Here is a 20,744-nt window from a genome sequence, read left to right on the forward strand (position 1 = left end):
CTCAGCCACAAACACATTTTAATTCTCACAAACTAGATTTGGTAACACCTGCTTAAGCCTATTCGCTATAGTCTTGGAAGCAATTTTGTAAGCCACGTTAAAATTGAAAACAGTAATTGTTATTTCGAAAAAAAAAGATGTGTTTGGAAAGTCTAATTTTTTTATAAAAAAAAACAATAAATAAATAAATAAAAGCTTTCTGTTAAAAAAATATGATCTTGCTTTAATTTCTACAATAGACCCAATTGATAATTTAATCTCTCCATAGTCCACACACAAGTCCAATCCATCAGCTATGGCCAAATGGCCCAAATCCACCCAAGGCCAACAAACCCAACATGCGCTCACATATGACACATCCACAGCAAATTGATAGCAATTAAAAGCCCATCAAGCTTAGGCCTATTGTTCTAGGTTTTCTTGTATTACACCATATTGCTTGTAAAGCGCACATATCTCGTCTACATAAATAAGAAAGCCTAAGAGGATGGGTTGATGAACTATTTTTAAAAACATCTTATAAGAAAATATTGAAGTAATTAATTTTGTTGACAATTTTTTATATTTCCTATAAAATGATGTCAAAACTTTCCTAATATGGTTTATTAACAATTTTCCTAAGAACACTATTAAAATGACCCATAAATAAATAGTCCCTTGTATTTTTTTTACATAGTGTAATGCACAGTTTTTAAGAATTTAAATAGTATCAAAGTAAGTCTTGTGTTCAAGAGTAGTAGGGTCTTTAGTACATCTTCCATTGTCAGTGTTCTTGTATTCTCTGGTCTATCGCAGTCGTTAGATACAAGACTCTCGCTGACCCAGTTAGCCCATCGACTTGGTTTGTTCATTGACCTGTTGACTTTGACCATGACAATTGCCCAAAAGGGTTGACTTTTCACACAGGGTTGACTTTTTCAATCAGGTGCTTCCTAGCTAATTTTCACATCCTAATTTCATTTTTACAATCCTTTTTTGCACTTGAGCTTTCTTTATGGCATAACAAGAGATCTCTTTTCTAATTCAAGTCGTCCTTTATTGCAACAACTACTCTCACTAGACTTAAGTTATGTGTAGCTTTCTCAAAAGTCATAAGTTATGGCTTTATGTGACTGGGCAACACAAGGCTCCTGAACTCAAAGAAGTAAAATTATTGATGCCTTTGTTTTTTTCCATAAAGATTGGGAAGGCACCAACCATCAAATTATCACTTGGCGTTACAACACCTCTACTCTTGTTGTTTACATTGAATTTGGGGGGATATAACTACAGCTGTCCAGACCCAACCGGAGCCCGAAGACTCGACCAAACTGCCCGACTTCAACCTGATTCCAGCTTGAACTGAAGCTCCAGTCGGTTGGCGACGGGTCTTTGTTTTCAAGAACCAACATCGACGGGTTTCCTTCTCCAAAACCTGAGCCACCCGACCCGACTAGAGTTATACACAAAATCCGGCCAAATCTGGTAAGATCAAGCCAAATTTGGCGAGATCTCCACCAGATTTGGTGGGATTTAGCTAGATCTAGCCAAATCATAACAAATATCAGCAAAAATTTGCAAATTTTGGCTAAAAATTTGCAGCTTCCGACAAAGTTTTGCAAATTCTGGTGAACTTTACCATAGACCGAACTGACCTGAACTTGAAGCTGACTTGACTGATTGACATTGGCAGTCAATTTTGGGTCCCTCTGCCTCCACCTGATGTCGGCGAGTTAGGTCCCGGTTGGGTCCAAAACCGAACTGGCCCGACCCGTGGATAGATACAACACACCCGAAGGAGTTTGGAATATGCTTACTTCCTAGTATTCTGGATTTGGTGGTGCAAGAGAGTATAATCTTATGGTTGCCCTGTATCAACTCTGACAAGAACCTAGCGAAAGTATTACTACCTTCCACAGTTTCTTTCTAGGTGAACATTTAACTAGAAAGAGAGTTAACTTAGACCTAAGCTTAAAATAATTTGGTCTAATATGCCCAACAACACCATGATGATGAGAGGTAGACACCAACTTAAATTTATTTTGCTGGCTAAGGGGGATCTAGACATGGATTTATAACTTGAATTTCATTTATTGATCATTTACAAGTGTTTATCCTAGCTAAATTGGGATTTTTTCACTTCTATCAATTGGGAGTACAAACATAGATTTTTCCTTAGGAGTAGGGGACTTTGAGGTTGATGTGTTAGATGGTCTTTCTTACCCAAATATATTATAAGACAAACTTATCAAAATTAGGCTTTTAAGATTTAAGTACTTCATCAAGTTTAGCACTAAACAAACTCTCCAATTTTGTCCTAAACAAATCAAGTTCTCTAAACTTTTGATCTTATCCACACAAGAGACATTCAGATTATTATACCAATGTCTTGTTTTCATGTTGAACCCCTTTTATATCTTTAATAAATTAATACTTGTCCTAGATGTTTTAGGAAGTTTCATGAATTCTTTAAAGAAAGCTTATTATAAGTTGGTTGAAGGTCAACATCATCATCTAATCTTTTTTTTTTTTTTGGTTAAAAGGAACATGCATTAAAACTAGATAGCCATGAAAGGCATAGTAGTGGCAACATGCCTTACACAGTAGAGACCATTAGCATCCTCATTAACAATGTTACAATATCAGGGGCACGGGGTTAAACAAAATAACAAAATCTTCTTGTTGCATGCATCCCCTCTTCGCTCGTCCATCAACTGCCCTGTTCGTTTCCCGAAAGGTGTGATTCAGTCTGATTTGTTGAAACCTGTTGAGAAGGTACCTACAATCATTCAAAAGAGAGGAGTAATCCCTGTTAGTGACTGGATTAGAAAGAACAAGATCAACCACAACTTTAGCATCAAGTTCAACTTCCAGATAATCTATTCCCATCTGCAAGGCAAGCTGAAGCCTGTCTCGCAGAGCCCAAAATTCAGCTATGACACTAGTAGTGATTCCTATGTTTCGAATGTACCCTTTGATCCAGGCACCTCTATAATCCCGAATTAATCCTCGACCCCTTGCTCTCCTTGGGTTTCCAAACGATGCTCCATTTGAATTTAGCTTACACCATCCTTCCAATGGTTTATTCCACTTGACTTGGGAGTTTATCACCTATTAGGTTCTAAAGGATTTTCCTACACAGTACGCATACTCAATGGCTTGCTTCAAACATGACTTATTAAGGTTTGGGTTTAGAGTAGTGTTTTCAATAACTACTTTGTTCTTGTGTTTCCATAGGAACCAGATTGCGAAGGTGAACACTATTCTCCACGGATATCCATTTGCCTTAATTAGCGGGTTGCACACGCAGTTGGCTTCAAGCCACCTATGTGATGCCCCAATTTGATTGATTATGTGATGTGTGTGAATGTATGATGAGTCCCACATCAGGTATTTACTAGGTAGATCTGAGCTTTATTAACAACTACAATGAGCCTCAACTGTGATTAGTCCTTTTGAGGTATAGCGCAGATGTGGCTAGCGCTTTTCCTTGGGTCATTACATATGGTATCAGAGCCGGCCCGGTAACCCTGTGTGGGCTCAGAGACACTATCCCACAAAGTGGGCCTTAATGAACACGTTAGGGATTTAAATGGGGGAGATTGTGATATCCTAATTTAATTGATTGTGTGATGTGTGTGGGTGTGTGATGAGTCCCACATCGGGTATTTACTGGGTAGATTTGGGCTTCATTAACAACTACAAGGAGCCTTAATTGTGACTAGTCCTTTTGAGGTATAGCATAGATGTGGCTAGCGCTTTTCCTTGGGTGTTACATATGGTATCAGAGCCGACCCGGTAACTCGTGTGGGCTCGGAGACACTACTCCACAAAATGGGCCCTAACGAGGATATTAGAGATTTAAGTGGGGGAAATTGTGATGCCCCAATTTAATTGATTGTGTGATGTGTGTGGGTGTGTGATGAGTCCCACATTGGATATTTACCGGGTTAAACTGGATTTTATTAACAACTACAAGGAGTTTCAATTGTGACTAGTCTTTTTGAGGTATAACGCAGATGTGACTAGCGCTTTTCCTTGGGTAGTTACATCTATTGTGATGCCCCAATTTGATTGATTTTGTGAGTGTGTGATGAGTCCCACATCGGGTATTTACTGGGTAGATTTGGGCTTCATTAACAACTACAAGGAGCCTCAATTGTGACTAGTCCTTTTGAGGTATAGCACAGATGTGGCTAGCGCTTTTCTTTGGGCCGTTACATATGGTATCAGAGCCGGCCTGGTAACCCTGTGTGAGTTCGGAGACACTACTCTACAAAGTATGCCCTAACGAGGACGTTAGGAATTTAAGTGGGTGAGATTATAATGCCTCAATTTAATTGATTGTGTGATGTGTGTGGGTGTATGATGAGTCCTACATCGGGTATTTACTAGGCTGAACTGGACTTTATTAATAATTAAAAGAAGCCTCAACTGTGACTAGTTCTTTTGAGGTATAGCGTAGATGTGGCTAATGCTTTTCCTTGGATCGTTACATATGGTATTAGAGCCGGCCCAGTAACCTCGTGTGGGCTCGGAGACGCTACTCCACAAAGTGAGCCCTAACGAGGACGTTAGGGATTTAAGTGTGGGAGATTGTGATACCCCAATTTGATTGATTGTGTGATGTAAGTGGGTGTGTGATGAGTCCCACATCAAGTATTTACTGGGTTGAATTGGGCTTTATTAACAACTACAAGGAGCTTCAATTGTGACTAGTCATTTTGAGGTATAGCACAGATGTGGCTAGCGATTTTCCTTGGGTCGTTACATATGATATCAGAGCCGACCCGGTAACCTCGTGTGGGCTCGGAGACACTACTCCACAAAGTGAGCCCTAACGAGGACGTTAGGGATTTAAGTGTGGGAGATTGTGATGCCCCAATTTGATTGATTGTGTGATGTGTGTGGATGTGTGATGAGTCCCACACCGGGTATTTATTGAGTAGTTTTGGGCTTTATTAACAATTATAAAGAGCCTCAATTGTGACTAGTCCTTTTGAGATGTAGCGCATATGTGGCTAACGCTTTTCCTTAGGTCGTTACAACCTATGTATATCGAGATTGAATGTGGAAATCACATCAACAGAGACTCCAATTTTTTATCAAAAGAACTGACTGCATCAAAAACAAATTTAGGAATTTTTTCTAGAGTAGTCATTAATAAATTTAAATTATATAAAATTTGATAAAAAAAACTTAAATATATATTAAAATTACAAGAAAAAAACACACAATTACATGAAATTTTACAATTTCCTTTTAAGAGTTTTCAACGTTTGAAATCGCAACATGATAACTTCATTATCAATGCTGCAATTGCAACGCTAGAGAGCAAAGCTGCCAGCACTACCGAAGAGAACTCACAGTATCTGACATTGTTTTTAGGAAAATGAAGTTGGGTATTATTTTTATAGAATGAGTTGAAGAAGTTACAAATTTGATTGATTAAGAGCTTTGATATATGAGAAGTTTTGTTGTTGTTTGGGCTATTTTTACTGTTATTTGAGTTAATTTTTATTATTGTTGTCTTAGCTTCATTTTATATAAATATAAATATAAATATATATATATATATATATATATTTTAAGGGGTTAAGGATTATATTTGTGAGCCAATATTAATTTTGGAGTAACACTATGGACAACAAAGAACCATAACAATTTCACAACATTCCCAAATTGGTATGCCAAATCATTAAAAAAATTAAATTTGAGATTGTGGTGAGCCAATATGTGAGTTAGCATGCTAATTTAAGAATGTTATAAAATTGTTGTGGTTTTTTGTTGTGTCATTAGTATTCTTCTTATTTTTGTTGAATCTAAAATTTTAGAAATCTCATATTCAATATTTCTTTTTAGGTTAAACAAAACAAGTCAATTAAAAAATAATATCCGTGTAAATGTATTTATTTATTTTTGCAAGTCAGGGTGTTCATATGAACATCCTGATATAGTTTTGAAACTCAGACCGGACCATACGATCCGACCGAAAAAACCGCAAACCTCTCAATTTTGCGGTTTTTTTAGCATCAAGAACTGCTCTATGGGAAAAAAGCAGGGATTCGTGCGAACCGTGGTCAGATTGTACGGTTTTGAGAATCATGACCGGTTTTTGAGGGTCGGACGGTTTCTTTTTATTTCAACTTTTTCGGTGAATTTTGGCCAATACATCAGTATGAAGTTATGATCAGATTTAGAAGAAATGAAAGAACACGAAGAAGAACAAATATCAGAAGGAGATCTGTTAATTTCAGATCTTGAACAAAGGTATTTGTAAGGGAAAAAAAAAGAACTAGAGAAGAAGAAGACAAGTTCCTCAAAAAAAAAAAAAAGAGAAGAAGAACACCGATCACGCCTTTGTCTTCTGCTGCCGCTTCTTCTTCTTCTTCTTTTTTATTTTATTTTTTTCTTCTTCTCTTTCTTTTTTCCGTTGATGGAGATCACTTTGCAGTTTCCTCTTTTTCGCTGAATACTACTGCTATGTGTTCTCTTTCTTTCTTTCTTTTGTTACACCTCTTGAGTTGGAATTCCCAAGTCGCTCACGTGGCTAACATTGGAAAGATGAAAGGTTCTAATTTTTTAATAAAAGCAAAACATTTTCAGCCATTAGATTTAAGTATGCCAACATGAACATGATGTGATGCGACAACCATTAGATTTAAGTATGCCAACAGCCATTAGATTTTCAACTGCCCAACAAGATGTGACATGCATTGGTAGGTGTATTAAATATTTTAAGTATTTTTAAAGGGAGTAAAGCTCCATGTATAAATTATTTTATAATATTTTTACAAGATGTTGATGTGACCAGTCTCTTATTAGTTTTCATTTAAATTCATCATTAATATCATATTTTTGTTTACCAATAATCACTAACCACATCAGCAGTTTGTAAAATTTTTTATAAAATAATTTGTATCTCTAGCATTATTTCTTTAAGAGTAATGTAGTATCACAATATTTTACACAATTTTTTGCTAAATTTGACACATGGCAAAGTGTGAGTAATAAAAAAATTTATGGGAAGTTATTATTATTATTATTATTATTATTATTATTATTACAAGTTTAACTAATCAATATATAAATAAATAAATAGATATTATATTTAAATTTGCTTAGGATTTGATATTTTTTATTGTCTTGTAAAAGTTCTGATATGAAAATATATATTTGAAATATAGATATTTATATTTTATTGGACTATTTTAGTTAAATTTTCTATTTATACTAATTTAATATATTTATTTATATTAAAAATTTATTAAATTAATTATAATGTCATCACAGTTCGACCTCGGTCTGACCTTAAAAACCTTGAACCTCTTTCTTTTACGGTTTATTGAACGGTCCGGGTTTGAAAACCATCATGAACACTGTTGACAATGTGGAGCCGCCTTGGATATGGTAGATACAAAATGCCAAGTGGGTGCCACCAAATATGTCAAAGAAGGACAATTTTCTAATCGCAATAACAAACTTTATTAAAGGCGAATTGACATAATATACATGCCATTGTGGGATATTGTTGGATTCAAATTATGGTTCATGCAGCTGATCACTTCAGAACCACGTTTATGCATGAGGCATGCATGTGTGCTTGGGAATAATTAAGCCCATGGGTTGTCTATTCGATAAGATGATCAAGGGAAACCCTAATAAGATACAGGATGTCAGTTTAGGCATTGGATCTCATTTTGGCCCACTAAAATGCTAAAGCAGCAAGACTTGGTGGGATAATCTTTAAGTAAAAATTTCGTGTTCTATAGCATTTTTGGGGATGTTTCGTATATGTGTTTAAATACATGTTTTTAGTTTTTAAATAACATTACACATATTTCTATATATTTTTTCACCCACGCATATTTTAAAAAATTACAAATAACATTATTAGAACAACGTTACCAAACGACCCTTTTTATTTGAAGAGAACATATTTATGTAAGGATCAAATCCCCACTTTCTCATTCATAAACAAATCTTTTACCTCAAAAGCACAAACCCATCCAACAAGTAAAGAAAATTCATTGTGGTACAACTCTAAAGGGAATTAAAGTAATCAAAGTAACCTCATCTGGGCAAACCATTTTTTGAGAAAATCTTCACCTGTTTACCATTTTACATACTACTGTGACTTCTCTTTTGGTGCATATACTTTGCGTGAATACAATAAAGGCAAGGCACGGAAACAAAGGAAGAAGAAAAATATTTTTTTAATGCGCAAAGCTATAAAGGCTATCTCACATATCCATAAGCGGAAACCCCTTTTAACTTTAAAATTGTACCGATGTGGCATATTTGATGCGTGAGGGTATTCTAGATGCTTTTTTTTATATTTATGTTTGTAGGGTCTATTTGGATAGAACTTATTGTTAAAAATTGAAAACACTGTAGCAAAATAATTTTTAAATGTGTGAATAGTATTGTGGGACTCTTTTTTTTTTTTTGTTGAAAAAATGCTTGTGGGTCTCATGAACAGTGCGTGAATAGTGCATGAATAGTACTTCTGGTCTCTGCAAGGTAACTCCATGTGCATGAACAGTATTCGTTACTGTTCACGCGCTAGAGGAAAAAAAAAAACTGAAAACGCAGCAGTAAAATGTGAATCCAAACACATTCTAGCGTGTGTTTGGTATTCGTTTATCTTGCTGAAATTAAAATTTTTTTGTTAAAAGTACTGTAAATAAAAGTAAAATTTAGCTAAAATAATACAATGTGATCTATGAATAGTATTAAAAATAGTAGTGAGGCTCATAAATAGTAACAAAAATAAAATAAATTATCAAAAATAATTTTTACCAAATACACATACTATATCTATTTACGTGTCACTTTTAACTGTTTGCTCGAACAGTTTCGAAGACTCTACAAGCTGCATCAATGTTTTGGGGGGGAACAGGAAGACAAGAATAGTAGAACACTACTAGCAGTAGTAATGCTTTTCACATGAATTTATGTCAGATTGTCAATGAGACAATTAACAAAATCTCCACTTATACTATTTTTTTTTTTGTTGGTAAACGTATACTCTTTTCTTTTCACAAAATTGCGTGTCTACATCTTTTTTTTCGCAACGCTTTTCATCTTCCACTTTCCCCCCCCCCCCCCCCAAAAAAAAAAATCATCTCCCACTGAAGATTAATTATCTCAGTCATCTCTCCTCTTTTTTTTGTTGAAGAAATGCATTCATCTCAAAGTAATCTTAATAATCAGCAGTATTATGTATATATGTCTTCTAATCTTCTCCCATTTAATAATTAGTTTGATGAATCCACTCATTTATAGCTTTTAGAGTCCGTTTGGATAGAACTTATTGCTGAAAACTGAAAACTGAAAACTGAAAATACTGTACAAAAATAATTTTTTAATGTGTAAAATTACTGTTCATCCCAAAAAGTACTGTTCATTGGCCTAAAATCACTGTTCATGGCCAATGAACAGTGACACATGCGCGTGGAAAAAAAAAAAAAAAAAAAAAAACTGCCCAGACGTGGACGCAGCCTCCTATCCAAACGCATTCTTAATCTCATTTAAAGTGTGGATCAATATATGGGATCTTTTCAAATATCTTTTTGATGATTATTTTAAAGAAGAAAATAAATATATTGGAGTCGGATTGATAGAGGAAGAGGCATCTTATAAGCTCGATTTTTGGTGATGCAGGGGTAATCGTGATTTTTCTTTCAACACCCAAGATAATCTATTCCAGCAATTGAAAGCTGAAGGTATGTATCTCAGTGGACTTTTCATGCACTTTTATTTCACTAGAAAGTTTGTGAGTTGCCATATATATCTGGTCTGAATATTAATCATCCAAGTATGATTTTGCTTTTCACCAAAACATGACCAAAAGGAAATATTGCTTCTTCCCCCACTTGCTCCCTCCCTCTCTCTGGGTTACTGTATTCAATTTCCACCGGTATTTGTTTAATTATTTTTTATTGCTTAAAGTTAAATGCTTTTTTTTTTTTGGTTATATAATTACAAATTTTTAGACAATCAGAATCTTTCAATTAAAAATTTTAAGTTTAGGAAATTTCAATTTAAACTTTTTTTTTCTTAAGATGAAAATATACCCCGAATAAAGCAAAGCATTCACGCACGATTGCTTATTTTTCTATAGATTTCAGAGTTTTAGAGGGTGTTTGGTAGAGTAGTTTGAGATGAGATTTTTGTTGTTTTTTGAAAAAGTGTGGATGAAAAAGTGTGTGAAAAAGTGTGTAATGTTATTTAAAATGTAAAAAATGTGAGTTTGAGATGGGAAAACAAACTGACCCTTAATTTTTTTGGCTATAAATGAAATTGCTCTCATTCATTTTTCCCAAATTCGTTGACCAAACGGGTTTTGGTATTCACTGTTCAGCCACATATATGATTTTGAGTGCAATCCAGTCTAGTCTCTTATATGAAAATCAATTTCCATCAAATATCAGTTTTGAAAGGTGAATAATGATCAATACTATACTTTTGAAAATCAGAACAATCAAAATACCAAAAATAGATTCGGTTTCTAATTGAAAAGGCAGTTTTCATAGTTTTTACTAGACTGGTTCAGCATACAATTTTTGGTTCAACCGGCCGGTAAGGTCCGGTTTTAAAAACCATGACCAATGCCAATCTATCTATATTCCACCACTGTATAATGTATATGATAATAAGTTGATAACTTGGGTGCATATGGTCACATGATTAAATGCCAGAAACATAGGCGAATGGTATAAAATCATCGTCTATGGGAAACAGTAGTGAATTGGCTAGGTTGGAGTGACAATACTACTGCATGCATGATCGGACTCTAGGGCTTAGTATGCATGTCGCCTAGAGTATATGGTCCATTTGATAAGCTGTTGATTGATTATGATACAGTGGTACGTATTGGTTAAGTTTTGAATCAATTGAAACTTAGCAGTTTTAATTTGATCAAGTTAATTTTTGATACGTACAATAATATTAAGAATAAGCTTTAAAATATTGAAAACTCATTGAAGAGTTCTATCTTAAAACAACTTTTTTTTTATGGGAAAAACAGCATAATATTAATAGCAATCATATAGAGTCTGGTAAATTAGAGGCAATAACAGTTTCTAAGAAACTGGGGGTTTCCTCAACCCATGCCACAAAATCATCAACAAATTTAGCATGTTGAGCTAAAATATGGGCAGGCTTGTTTCCTTCCCTCCTAATATGTGAAAAATCAAAAGAACAAAAAGATTGAAGATGGAACAAAATACCATTAAGAACATTAGCAACAGCAGGAGGGGCTTTGGAGCTTCCATGTAAACAGTTGTAGACTTGCAAAGAGTCTCCCTCAAATATAATATTTTGAATACCAACATCTCTTGCAAAAATCACAGCCGCTTCCATTGCCTTGGCTTCAACCTCAAGAGAACCCAAAGGAGCAAAAACACGTTGGCTTAAAGCTGCCACAACTTGACCCTTATAATCCCGAATAAGAACACCCATTCCAGCACTAGAAAGATTTTTAAAAACAGCTTCATCCACATTAACTTTGTAGACACCCGGCTGAGGAGGTAACCAACTAGTTCGGGAATAACAAACAGAAGGTATTGGAGGGTCTTAGACAGCTTGAAACTCAGAGATAAACCTGGACGCTTTGAGGATCATATTTTCCTTTTTCTTTGGTTGTTCACCATGTCGAATACCATTTCTATTCCTCCATATATTCCATGCGATTGCCATGAACTGAGCAAGACAAGTAGTTGATGATCCCACATCACAACCTATCCTCCAAACCACATCAGCAAAATTCCAATGACAATCCACCAACAGATTACAAGAATCCCACACAGACCTAGGAAAGTCACAAAATAATAGCACATGACTTGTCGTCTCACTGCTCTGGCCACACTAGTCACAAACATCTGAACTGAGCACATGCCGATAGAAAATGTTGGATTTTGCGGGTAGAATATTTTGACAAGCCCGCCAAACAAAGTTTTTAATTTTGTTAGGCACCTCAGCCAACCAAATAGTTTTCCAAAGCCTGCTTTGGCTAGCATTACTAGAAGTTCCTTCTTGCTCTGCCTCTTTCATTTCCATAGCAATCTAATAAGCACTTTTAACTGTAAAAGTACCATTAGGTGTGGCAGCCCAAACTAATTTATCTGGAGGCATACGAATACTCAAAGGAATAGTTAAGAATTTTTTCAGCTTCAAAATTTAAGAATAATTACCTTACAAGATCAGCCCTCCATAACCTGTGGTCAAAGTCAATAAGAGTATCTACTGTTGCATCTTCAGGTAGCAGAATTCTAGGTGACACAACCCTATATGTAGATGGGAATGGAGTCCATTTATCCTTCCAAATACAAACCTTCTTACCATTTCCAATCTGCCAACACATCCCTTGCCGAATAATAGGCTGGGCTATAAGAATGCTGCGCTAGACATAGGATGGATGTCTACCCTTTCGCGCATCTACAAAAGAAGTATCAGGGAAATACTTACTCTTGAAAACATGATAGAAGAGAGAGTTTGATTCATGTTGCAATCTCCATCCTTGCTTTGCTAGGAGAGCAAGATTAAAAGCTTTGAGATCTCTAAAACCCATGTCACCCTTAGCCTTTGGACTACACAACTTGTTCCATTTCATCCACACCATTTTTCGCTCATCATGTTTCTGCCTCCACCAAAAGTTGCTCAGCATACTATTAAGTTCATCACAAAGAGACTCCGGAAGAAGAAAACAACTCATTGTATGCGTTGGTATTGCTTGGACGACTACCTTTATAAGTACCTCTTTGCCAGCCATATATAAAAACTTCTCTTTCCATCCAGAGAGTTTATTAGCTACTCTTTCCTTAAGTTGTTGAAAAGTATTGCATTTATTTCGGCCAACTAATGAAGGCAAACCCAAGTACTTCTCATGTTGACGAATAATATCCGCACCAAATCTTTGCTTCACCTCTTCTTGGATCTCTCTTGGAGTATTAGGGTTGAAAAATAATGAGGTTTTTTTGTCTATTTACTTATTGACCAGTTGCCCTTTCATAGACCATAAGCAATCTTTGTACTTCATCACAATTAGCAGTGGTAGCATTACAGAATAATAAACTGTCATCAGCAAAGAAAAGATGGGTGATGTGAGGGCTTCGTTTGCAAACCTGAAGACCTCGAAGAGTTCCCATCTCAGCTAATTTGTGGATTAAAGATGAAATACTTTTTGCACATAACAAACACAATATATGGAGAGAGAGGATCCCCTCGACGCAAACTCCTAGTTGGGGTAATGTGCTCTTGAGGGACACCATTAATGCGAATAGAGTATGTAACAGAAGTTACACAGCTCATAACCATAGAAATCCACCTAGAATGAAAACCTATTTTTATCATGATTTTTTCTAAACAACTCCATTCAACCATATCAAAAGCTTTACTCATGTCTAGTTTTAAGGCCATGGACCCAGTTTTCCCAATTTTTCTTTGACTGATGTTGTTCATAACCTCAAAAGCAATAAGTACATTATCTATAATAAGCCTCTCAGATAGAAAAACACTTTGGTTTTCAGTAATAAGTGAGGGGATAAAAGTTTTAAGCCTATTAGCAAGCACCTTGGAAGTCAGTTTATAAACCATATTAGATAAACTAATAAGCCTATATTTTGAAACCTTAGTTGGGCTTTTAACCTTGGGAATAAGGACAATATGTGTATCGTGGAAGTTTTGAGGTGCTGTACCATTATTTAAAAAATTCAAAATACACGTAACAACACTATCCCCTACTACTGGCCAAAAATACTAATAAAAGAGAGAAGGCATATCATTTGGTCTTGGAGATTTTAAAGGATACATTTGGTTAATAGCTTTTTTAATCCTCTACAGCACTGAAGTCTCTGACGAGTGAACTATTCATTTGTAGTAATCCCGTTAATCTCATTCAAAGCAAAATTGGGTAGACCATGATTGATATCTTTTTCCATGCCCAAGGAAGGAAACCCTCCCTTTCAGTCTGAACTCGTTTGCAATTTCCACACTCTAAAGTCTTCAATTTAACAAATGTCATCTGCATCAGCTGTCAAGATAGCTATACTTACCAAGTATTCCTTGTGACTTTTGGTTTTTTTTTTTTCTTAAAAAAACCATCTCAGCACGCATTCCCCATTGCCTTTTCTGCAACACACAAGCCATGTGGTGGTGATAGTATCAAGATATCATGCATATTGCATGCTGTACACTTGTCATTACTGGTTCCACTAATTTGGCCGTGACTCTCAGGATTCCAAAATTTCGCCCTGTCCACATTCCCATTTTTGGAAAATATCGTTTTCCGCATTTGAATCGAATAACCATTAGTCATTTTCGTGTGCAATACATGATAACGAAAGAATAACGCGTTTTGTATTTTTTTTCCTTTTTAAACACGCACAAGGAAAAGGAAAGGAAGTTTCGTAGAAGAATAACTTTGATTGCGTAAGGGAAAAGAAATTAACCTTAGAAAGTAAAATAATTTTCTCTTTTTATTTTTTTATTACCTTTTAATTCTTTTTAATTCAAAAAGCCGTTAGATATTATTAATGGGATGGCCTAAGCCACCTATTAAGGGTTTTCAAAAGAAAAAGACGCTATGTGTAAATTTGTTTTAAAATTTGTTTTTGTTAGTATGAATTTATTTTTAAAAATGCTTTAAGACACTTTTTATATGAAAAGAAAAAAAAAACTGATTTTTTTGACATATATTTACCATAATATTAAATTTTTTCTAAAACAGTTTAGTAATAATTGTCTTAAGGGTATTAGTTAACTAGACCTATATCAATTAGTTTTTTTTTTTTTGATACAAGACTTTTAATAATTTAAATATAAGAATTATTTTAGTGACATTAATAATAAGAAATAAATATAATAATAATATTGATTACTAGAAACATATACTATTACAAATTTTTTTTGGAGACATAACTTTATTTTTTTTAAAATAAGTTTGAAATTTTAAAAAATAAATCATAAGTACTTAAGGTAATTGTTAATAAATTTTACTTTTAACATGTAAAAACAGAATATATAAATAACCTTTTAACTTTTTTTGGTGCTTACAACAGTAAATTGCAGAGGAATAAGAAGAATAGACGAAAAGGTCAAGTGGGTGGAAGTAGAAGGGTATTTGCCTACTGGTTTTTTCTTTTCTGGGAAGAAAATTTGGAAAAACAAACACGATCAGGTAAGGCTAGGTGAACTACTATTCTCTCTGTATACTTTCTTTTAGTGTTGGATATTCCTGCTTTCAGGGTTTGTTTGGCTATCGTTTAATCGTACTGTCTGTACAGCTTTCTTTCTTTTTTTTTGTTTTTTTGAGAGATGAGGATACGGCCTTTGAAATCACACTCTTTATTTATTTATTATATGTGTTTAGATACGGTTCATTTTGCAGAAAAGTGAAAATTTATTATTAAAAATAATTTATAAATTACTGTTTATATAAAAAAATAGTGTACACTTGCTTTAATCACTCTCTTGAAACAAGAGGCGCCGAAACAAGAAGCGCCGGTAAAAAATAAAAAAAAAAAGGCAAAAACGCTGGACGCCCGACGTGGACGTGCATCCAAACGTTGAATACTTTGGTGCGTTTTCCAGAAAAAATAAGCAATTTCAAACCGACCATAGCTTTATTGGTTTTGAATATAAATATAATATTTTGGAAAACGACAGGTGTTCCTATAAAAAGGGATCACCTGTGGTTAATGTTTTTTCTTTTTTTTCTTTCTTTTTTTTCTTTTGTTGGGAACCCAACTTTCTGTTTGGCGAGTGAGAAAGATAGAGAAAGTGCAAAAACAGCTAGGGAAAAACTGGGTTAACAAATAAATATTTCAGATTTGAGAGAGAGAGAGAGAGAGAGAGTTTTATTGTTTGTTTGTTGAAGATTCGATTTCGCATAGTGACAGTGAATCAGTGGTAGTGAAGTGATTAGTGTGATGCATGAGTGGTGAGAAGAGAGTGAAGTGAGAAATCTGACGGTGCCATCTCTCCTGCGACAGTGATATGAGTTTCTTTAAGGGCTCGCCGTACCGCCGGCACAACAACAACAACGACGCTGAGTCCGGCGGAGGAAGCCGCGGCGAAGAAGAGGACGAGGAGTCGTCTTCGAATCCTTTCGATATTACCAGCACTAAGAATGCCTCCATAGCTCGTCTCAGAAAATGGAGGGTACGTTTTTTTTTTTCTCAACTCTATTTCTATTTTTGGCCAATCTTGTATTTGAAATTGGAATTGTGCACTTTTTCATTTGCTTTGTGTTACTAAATTTTGAGGCTAATTAATGCAACTAGCAAAATACAATGTTTATTTGATTCACTAGGAAAGTTCTGAACAAAAATAGTGTGTTTATGTTTATAGTAGCGTTTTTAATAAACTTTTTGTAATATCATGCTTATTTGGGAAACATTAATCAGTATTAGTAGTAATCTTGATGGGTTACCCGGTAACTGATGCCGGTGTAGGAGTACAGTGAGGATTGTTGTACCGGATGCTATGCATCGATCAGCTAATCTGAGTGAAGTTCTCTTATGTCGGCCCAATATATCTACACAAACCCATATTTCTATTTTTATAACTAAAGATCAAATAAAAATCTTGGGAACAGAAGTTACAAACACAAAACCATACTTCTATATTCATAACCAACAATCAAATTACGTACTTTTGAAAAGAAAATACTATACAAAGTTTGAACTTCTAGACCTAACATGTAGGTTTTAGATGGGGAACAGTAAAGAGGGAAGCTCTGTCTCCATCCAAATCGATACAATCATAAGAAAGACATACATATATACAATCAAAACATAGAAACAAACCCTTTTATTTAAGCACGAAACATATATAAAATATCACACCCTTTCCACTTTCTGAATCCGAAACATAAAACAATCCTAGGACTAGATTCAGGAATCGAAACCACCACCATCACCAAAAAAATTATTAATGAATACATCCCTTAACACAGCCATGGTAATCGTGTCAATCCCAGCCGCCACAATTCTATGAATGATAGGATGATTCTGATACCCGCCATAAGCCGGCGCAGGTGGGTACCCACCATAACCATGAGCAGGTGGATATCCACCGACATAAAGAGGTGCAGGTGGAGGTGGATATCTGCCATAGGCCAGGGCAGGTGGGTACCCACCATAAGCATGAGCAGGTGGGTATCCACCACCATAAAGAGGTGCAGGTGGGTACACACTTGCATAAGCCGGTGCAGATGGAGGTGGATATCTGCCATGAGCTGGTGCAGGTGGGTGATAATATGCACCCACAGCCCCATAGAAATATGGGTTTGTGTAGATATATTGGGCTCTAATCTGAGTGAAGTTAATTTTAGATGCTTATATACGCAGCAAACAAGATTTCATTTATGGCAAGAGGCAAACAAATACGTTTGAGTAATAATCAAATTAGCATCTAAAATTAAGGTTGTAATTATATAGTGCATCATGCTGAGTATTTTCATTTCCAAGTAGCAGCTTATCTTTTGCATAAATTTCTTTATGTAATCTTGCTGTATTCTAGCAGTAATGGCAAGTTTGACTCTGCATCTTATCTTTATTTATATTTAGTGGGTGTTAAGTGAATTTTCTGTTGTTGCTCAATTTACTGTGTCTTGATTAGAAGACAATGCTCCTTAATATTTGGGCTGCTCAACTTAATGTACTAGCAAATAAGTGTTTGTTGATTCACTGGGAAAGTTTTGAACAAAAAAAGTGTGTTTGTGTTTATAGTAATGTTTTTAACAAACTTTTTGTTATATCATGCTTCTCTAGGAAACATTAATCAGTATTAGTAGCAAACAAGATTTCATTTATGGAAAGAAGCAAACAAATGGCTTTGAGAAATACTTAAATTAGCATAAAAAATTATGGTTGTAATTATATATTGCATCATACTGAGTATTCTCATTTCCAAGTAGCAGCTTATCTTTTTCATAAATTTCTTTACGTAATCTTACTGTATTTGGGCAGTAATGACAAGTTTGACTCTGCATTTTATCTTTCTTTATATTTAGTGGGTGTTAAGTGAATTTTCTGTTGGTTGCTGAATTTACTGTGTCTTGATTAGAAGACAATGCTCCTTAACATTTGGGCTACACACCCAACTTTTTTTTTTTTCATCTGTAGCAAGCGGCACTTGTGCTAAATGCTTCTCGTCGATTTCGGTACACCTTGGACCTGAAAAGGGAAGAAGAGAAGCAGCAACTGCTGAGGAAAGTTAGAGCAAATGTTGAAGCCATACGAGTAATATATTTCCTCAAACCTGATCTTCTTGTACGATGTTTAGTGTTTACAGCTGTAATGTATCTTTGAATTTATGAAATTGGCTGTATTAGGCTGCACATCGTTTCAAGGCGGCTGGGGAACGAACAAATGGTACATCTACTAATGTCCTTTCTTGTTCTTTATTTATAGCAGTTATCATATTATCAAATCTGAATGCTACTTTTTTTGGCTTTATAGTGTATGTCCCTTCCCTCTAGTTATTCCTTACCTTTTGTTACCACAATTTCTCTTATCTGCATTAATCTTTTGGTTTTCCCTTTTTATTGTTTGTTTTTGAGGTTTGCTTTTAGGAAAGATTTTATAGTTTTATTTCTAATACTAATTATGCCGTCTTGGTTTCTGTCAGCTGTTTTTTATTTCTTAATAAATCACTGATCCATAACTTGTTGCTCAGAAGAATTATCTGTTTCTTGTTCTTGCTGGTTTTGTAATTAGTATTTTTTACTCTAAATTTTTAAACAATTATTTTTTTCTTCTTTAGCACAAATTGTGGCAACAGGGTCATGAAGAGTGACAAGTTCAGTCTGGCTTATGTGTTAGGCAGTCAATCTAATGGAATAATTGAGACTAAAAAATGGAATCCAGTGGACATAGTTTGCTTTAATTGCTTGGATTTGGCTTCAAAAATCCTTTCTTTCTAAATTGTCTCACAATTTTTGTTAGCATAATCAGCTGGAGAGCATTTATTTTTTTGATAAGTAATAAGAATTTAATGAAATAGAAACGAGGGCTCTATGTTCATGATGGTGAACACAAAGTATCTAAAACAATTAAAATCAAATCAAAAGAGAAAGTAATAGAATGCTGGAAATGCAGTGTAAACCCCAAATCCGAGACCAATCAAACAGGGTCTGGATTAGCAAGGACTTCAAATGCTCAAAAGGTCTCTTATCATCCTCAAAAATTGTAGCTGTTTTGTTCCATCCCCACTAACCACATTACACACGCTAGCACTAAATTCCAAACATCCAAGAAATGCTTCCCCAATCTAGTTTGCCAACTAAACAGAAGATAGACGACCCTCTCCAGTATCACCCATTGAATCCCAAATATCCAAAACACTACACTCTACAATGGATGAGCAACCTCACAATGAAGCAAGAGATAATCCACCTACTCCCCACAATAACAACACATACAACAATGATTGACTAGGGAAAAACCCCCCTGAACAAGATTATTAGTTGTGAGAATCGGATCCCACGCTGCTTTCCACTGAAAGAAAGACACCTTGCTTGGGGCCTTAACACACCAAATGGTCTTCCAAGGGAAATAAATAGTGAGGCTACCACAAATAGAATTATGAAGACCTTGACCTATGAAGTAGTGGTTACTAGTTCAAATTCCTTTCCCCTCTCATCTGGGCCAAACCTTACAAAAAAAATTTGAAAAGTTCATGCTAATTTGTTTTTTTTCCCCCCAGTCTGTGTCGTTGAGGGCCTTCTATAGGTTTAATTTTTTTTTGATAAGTAAGAATGATATATATACGAAAGGTTACTCTATGCCTGAAAAACACAGAGCAACCCAGAGAAATTGTGCATTGCTCTCTTACAGAGGCTTGAATCAGAGATGGAGGCAGCCAATGTGTTACACAGGAAAGTAATGGGCAGCAAAAAGGTGGCTAAGTCCAAAAATAAGGGATGCAGAGAGCTGCAAAACTTGATTTCTTCGGTGAATTATGACAGAAGATAGAGGGTGGTCTTGTGATGGTGTTTGTAGTTGGGGATATTTTAGTGTTTATGAAGATAAAAATGATTTCGTAGAATGTTAGAGGTTTAAATGATCCTCGGAAACGTCTTGTGGTGAAGAACTTGTTGCGGGAGTGGAAGTGTGATGTTGTTTGTTTACAAGAGACAAAAATTGCTAGCATGAATAGACAGCTGGTTTGTAGTTTGTGGGGCTGTCCATATGTGGACTGGGCTGTCTTGGAGGCTGATCGGACTGCTGGTGGTATTTTGCTTATGTGGGACAAAAGGGTTTTGGATAAGGTGGAGATTATGGTTGGTATATTCTTAGTGTCGGTAAAGTGGAAAGGGGTGGGGGATGGGTTTATTTGGGCTTGCTCAGGCGTTTATGGCCCAAACGAGAATGTTGAGAGGGGTCTCATGTGGGATGAGTTAGTGGGAGTTCAGTAGTGTTGGAGGATTCAGTGGTGCTGCTTTGGGGACTTTAATATAGTTCGCTTTCCTAGCGAGCGTAGGGGCGAGACCCGTTTGTCGATGGCTATGGAAAAATTTACTGAATTTGTTGAGGATCTTAACTTGGTTGATTTGCCTTTGGAAGGAGGTAGCTTTACTTGGTTCAGTGGTTCTGATCAACCAATGATGTCTAGGATTGACAGAGCTTTGGTCACTCCTGATTGGGAGGATCATTTCCCAAATGTTACTCAAAGGATTTTACCCCGTACTATCTCAGACCACAGTCCAATTCTCTTGGAGGCAGGGGGAATGGCAAGGGGGAAAAGTCCATTCAGAT

General features: G+C 35.5%; 2 protein-coding genes across 2 annotated transcripts in view; one reads left to right on the forward strand and one right to left on the reverse strand.

The window, feature by feature from the left end:
- LOC142622079 (calcium-transporting ATPase 10, plasma membrane-type) overlaps positions 1 to 20,744 on the forward strand; it is a 102,491-nt gene that overhangs the window by 55,085 nt on the left and 26,662 nt on the right. The window contains exons 6-10 of the mRNA XM_075795508.1: positions 9,646 to 9,707; positions 15,042 to 15,160; positions 15,975 to 16,143; positions 18,111 to 18,227; positions 18,320 to 18,359. Coding sequence (XP_075651623.1) covers positions 15,979 to 16,143; positions 18,111 to 18,227; positions 18,320 to 18,359 — 322 coding nt within the window. The 5' untranslated portion in view covers positions 9,646 to 9,707; positions 15,042 to 15,160; positions 15,975 to 15,978. The remainder of the gene's footprint in view (positions 1 to 9,645; positions 9,708 to 15,041; positions 15,161 to 15,974; positions 16,144 to 18,110; positions 18,228 to 18,319; positions 18,360 to 20,744) is intronic.
- On the reverse strand, positions 11,029 to 12,604 carry LOC142630725 (uncharacterized). Its single transcript, XM_075804762.1, has 4 exons — positions 12,425 to 12,604; positions 12,177 to 12,334; positions 11,588 to 11,794; positions 11,029 to 11,521 (listed from the first exon to the last, which is right to left on the reverse strand). Exons 1-4 carry the CDS (start codon positions 12,602 to 12,604, stop codon positions 11,029 to 11,031), a joined length of 1,038 nt encoding a protein of 345 aa, XP_075660877.1.

Source organism: Castanea sativa, chromosome 1 (assembly GCF_040712315.1).
Source record: "Castanea sativa cultivar Marrone di Chiusa Pesio chromosome 1, ASM4071231v1".
NCBI lineage: Eukaryota > Viridiplantae > Streptophyta > Magnoliopsida > Fagales > Fagaceae > Castanea > Castanea sativa.

What these genes read in the sequence shown, in the direction of transcription:
- LOC142630725 (XM_075804762.1), bottom strand. Translation starts at nt 12,604, where the DNA reads ATGGTGTGGATGAAATGGAACAAGTTGTGTAGTCCAAAGGCTAAGGGT. An exon ending in ATTTCCCTGATACTTCTTTT is followed by an intron (nt 12,335 to 12,424) that starts GTAGATGCGCGA and finishes ATGTGTTGGCAG; the next exon opens with ATTGGAAATGGTAAGAAGGT. An exon ending in ATGATCCTCAAAGCGTCCAG is followed by an intron (nt 11,522 to 11,587) that starts GTTTATCTCTGA and finishes TTCCCGAACTAG; the next exon opens with TTGGTTACCTCCTCAGCCGG.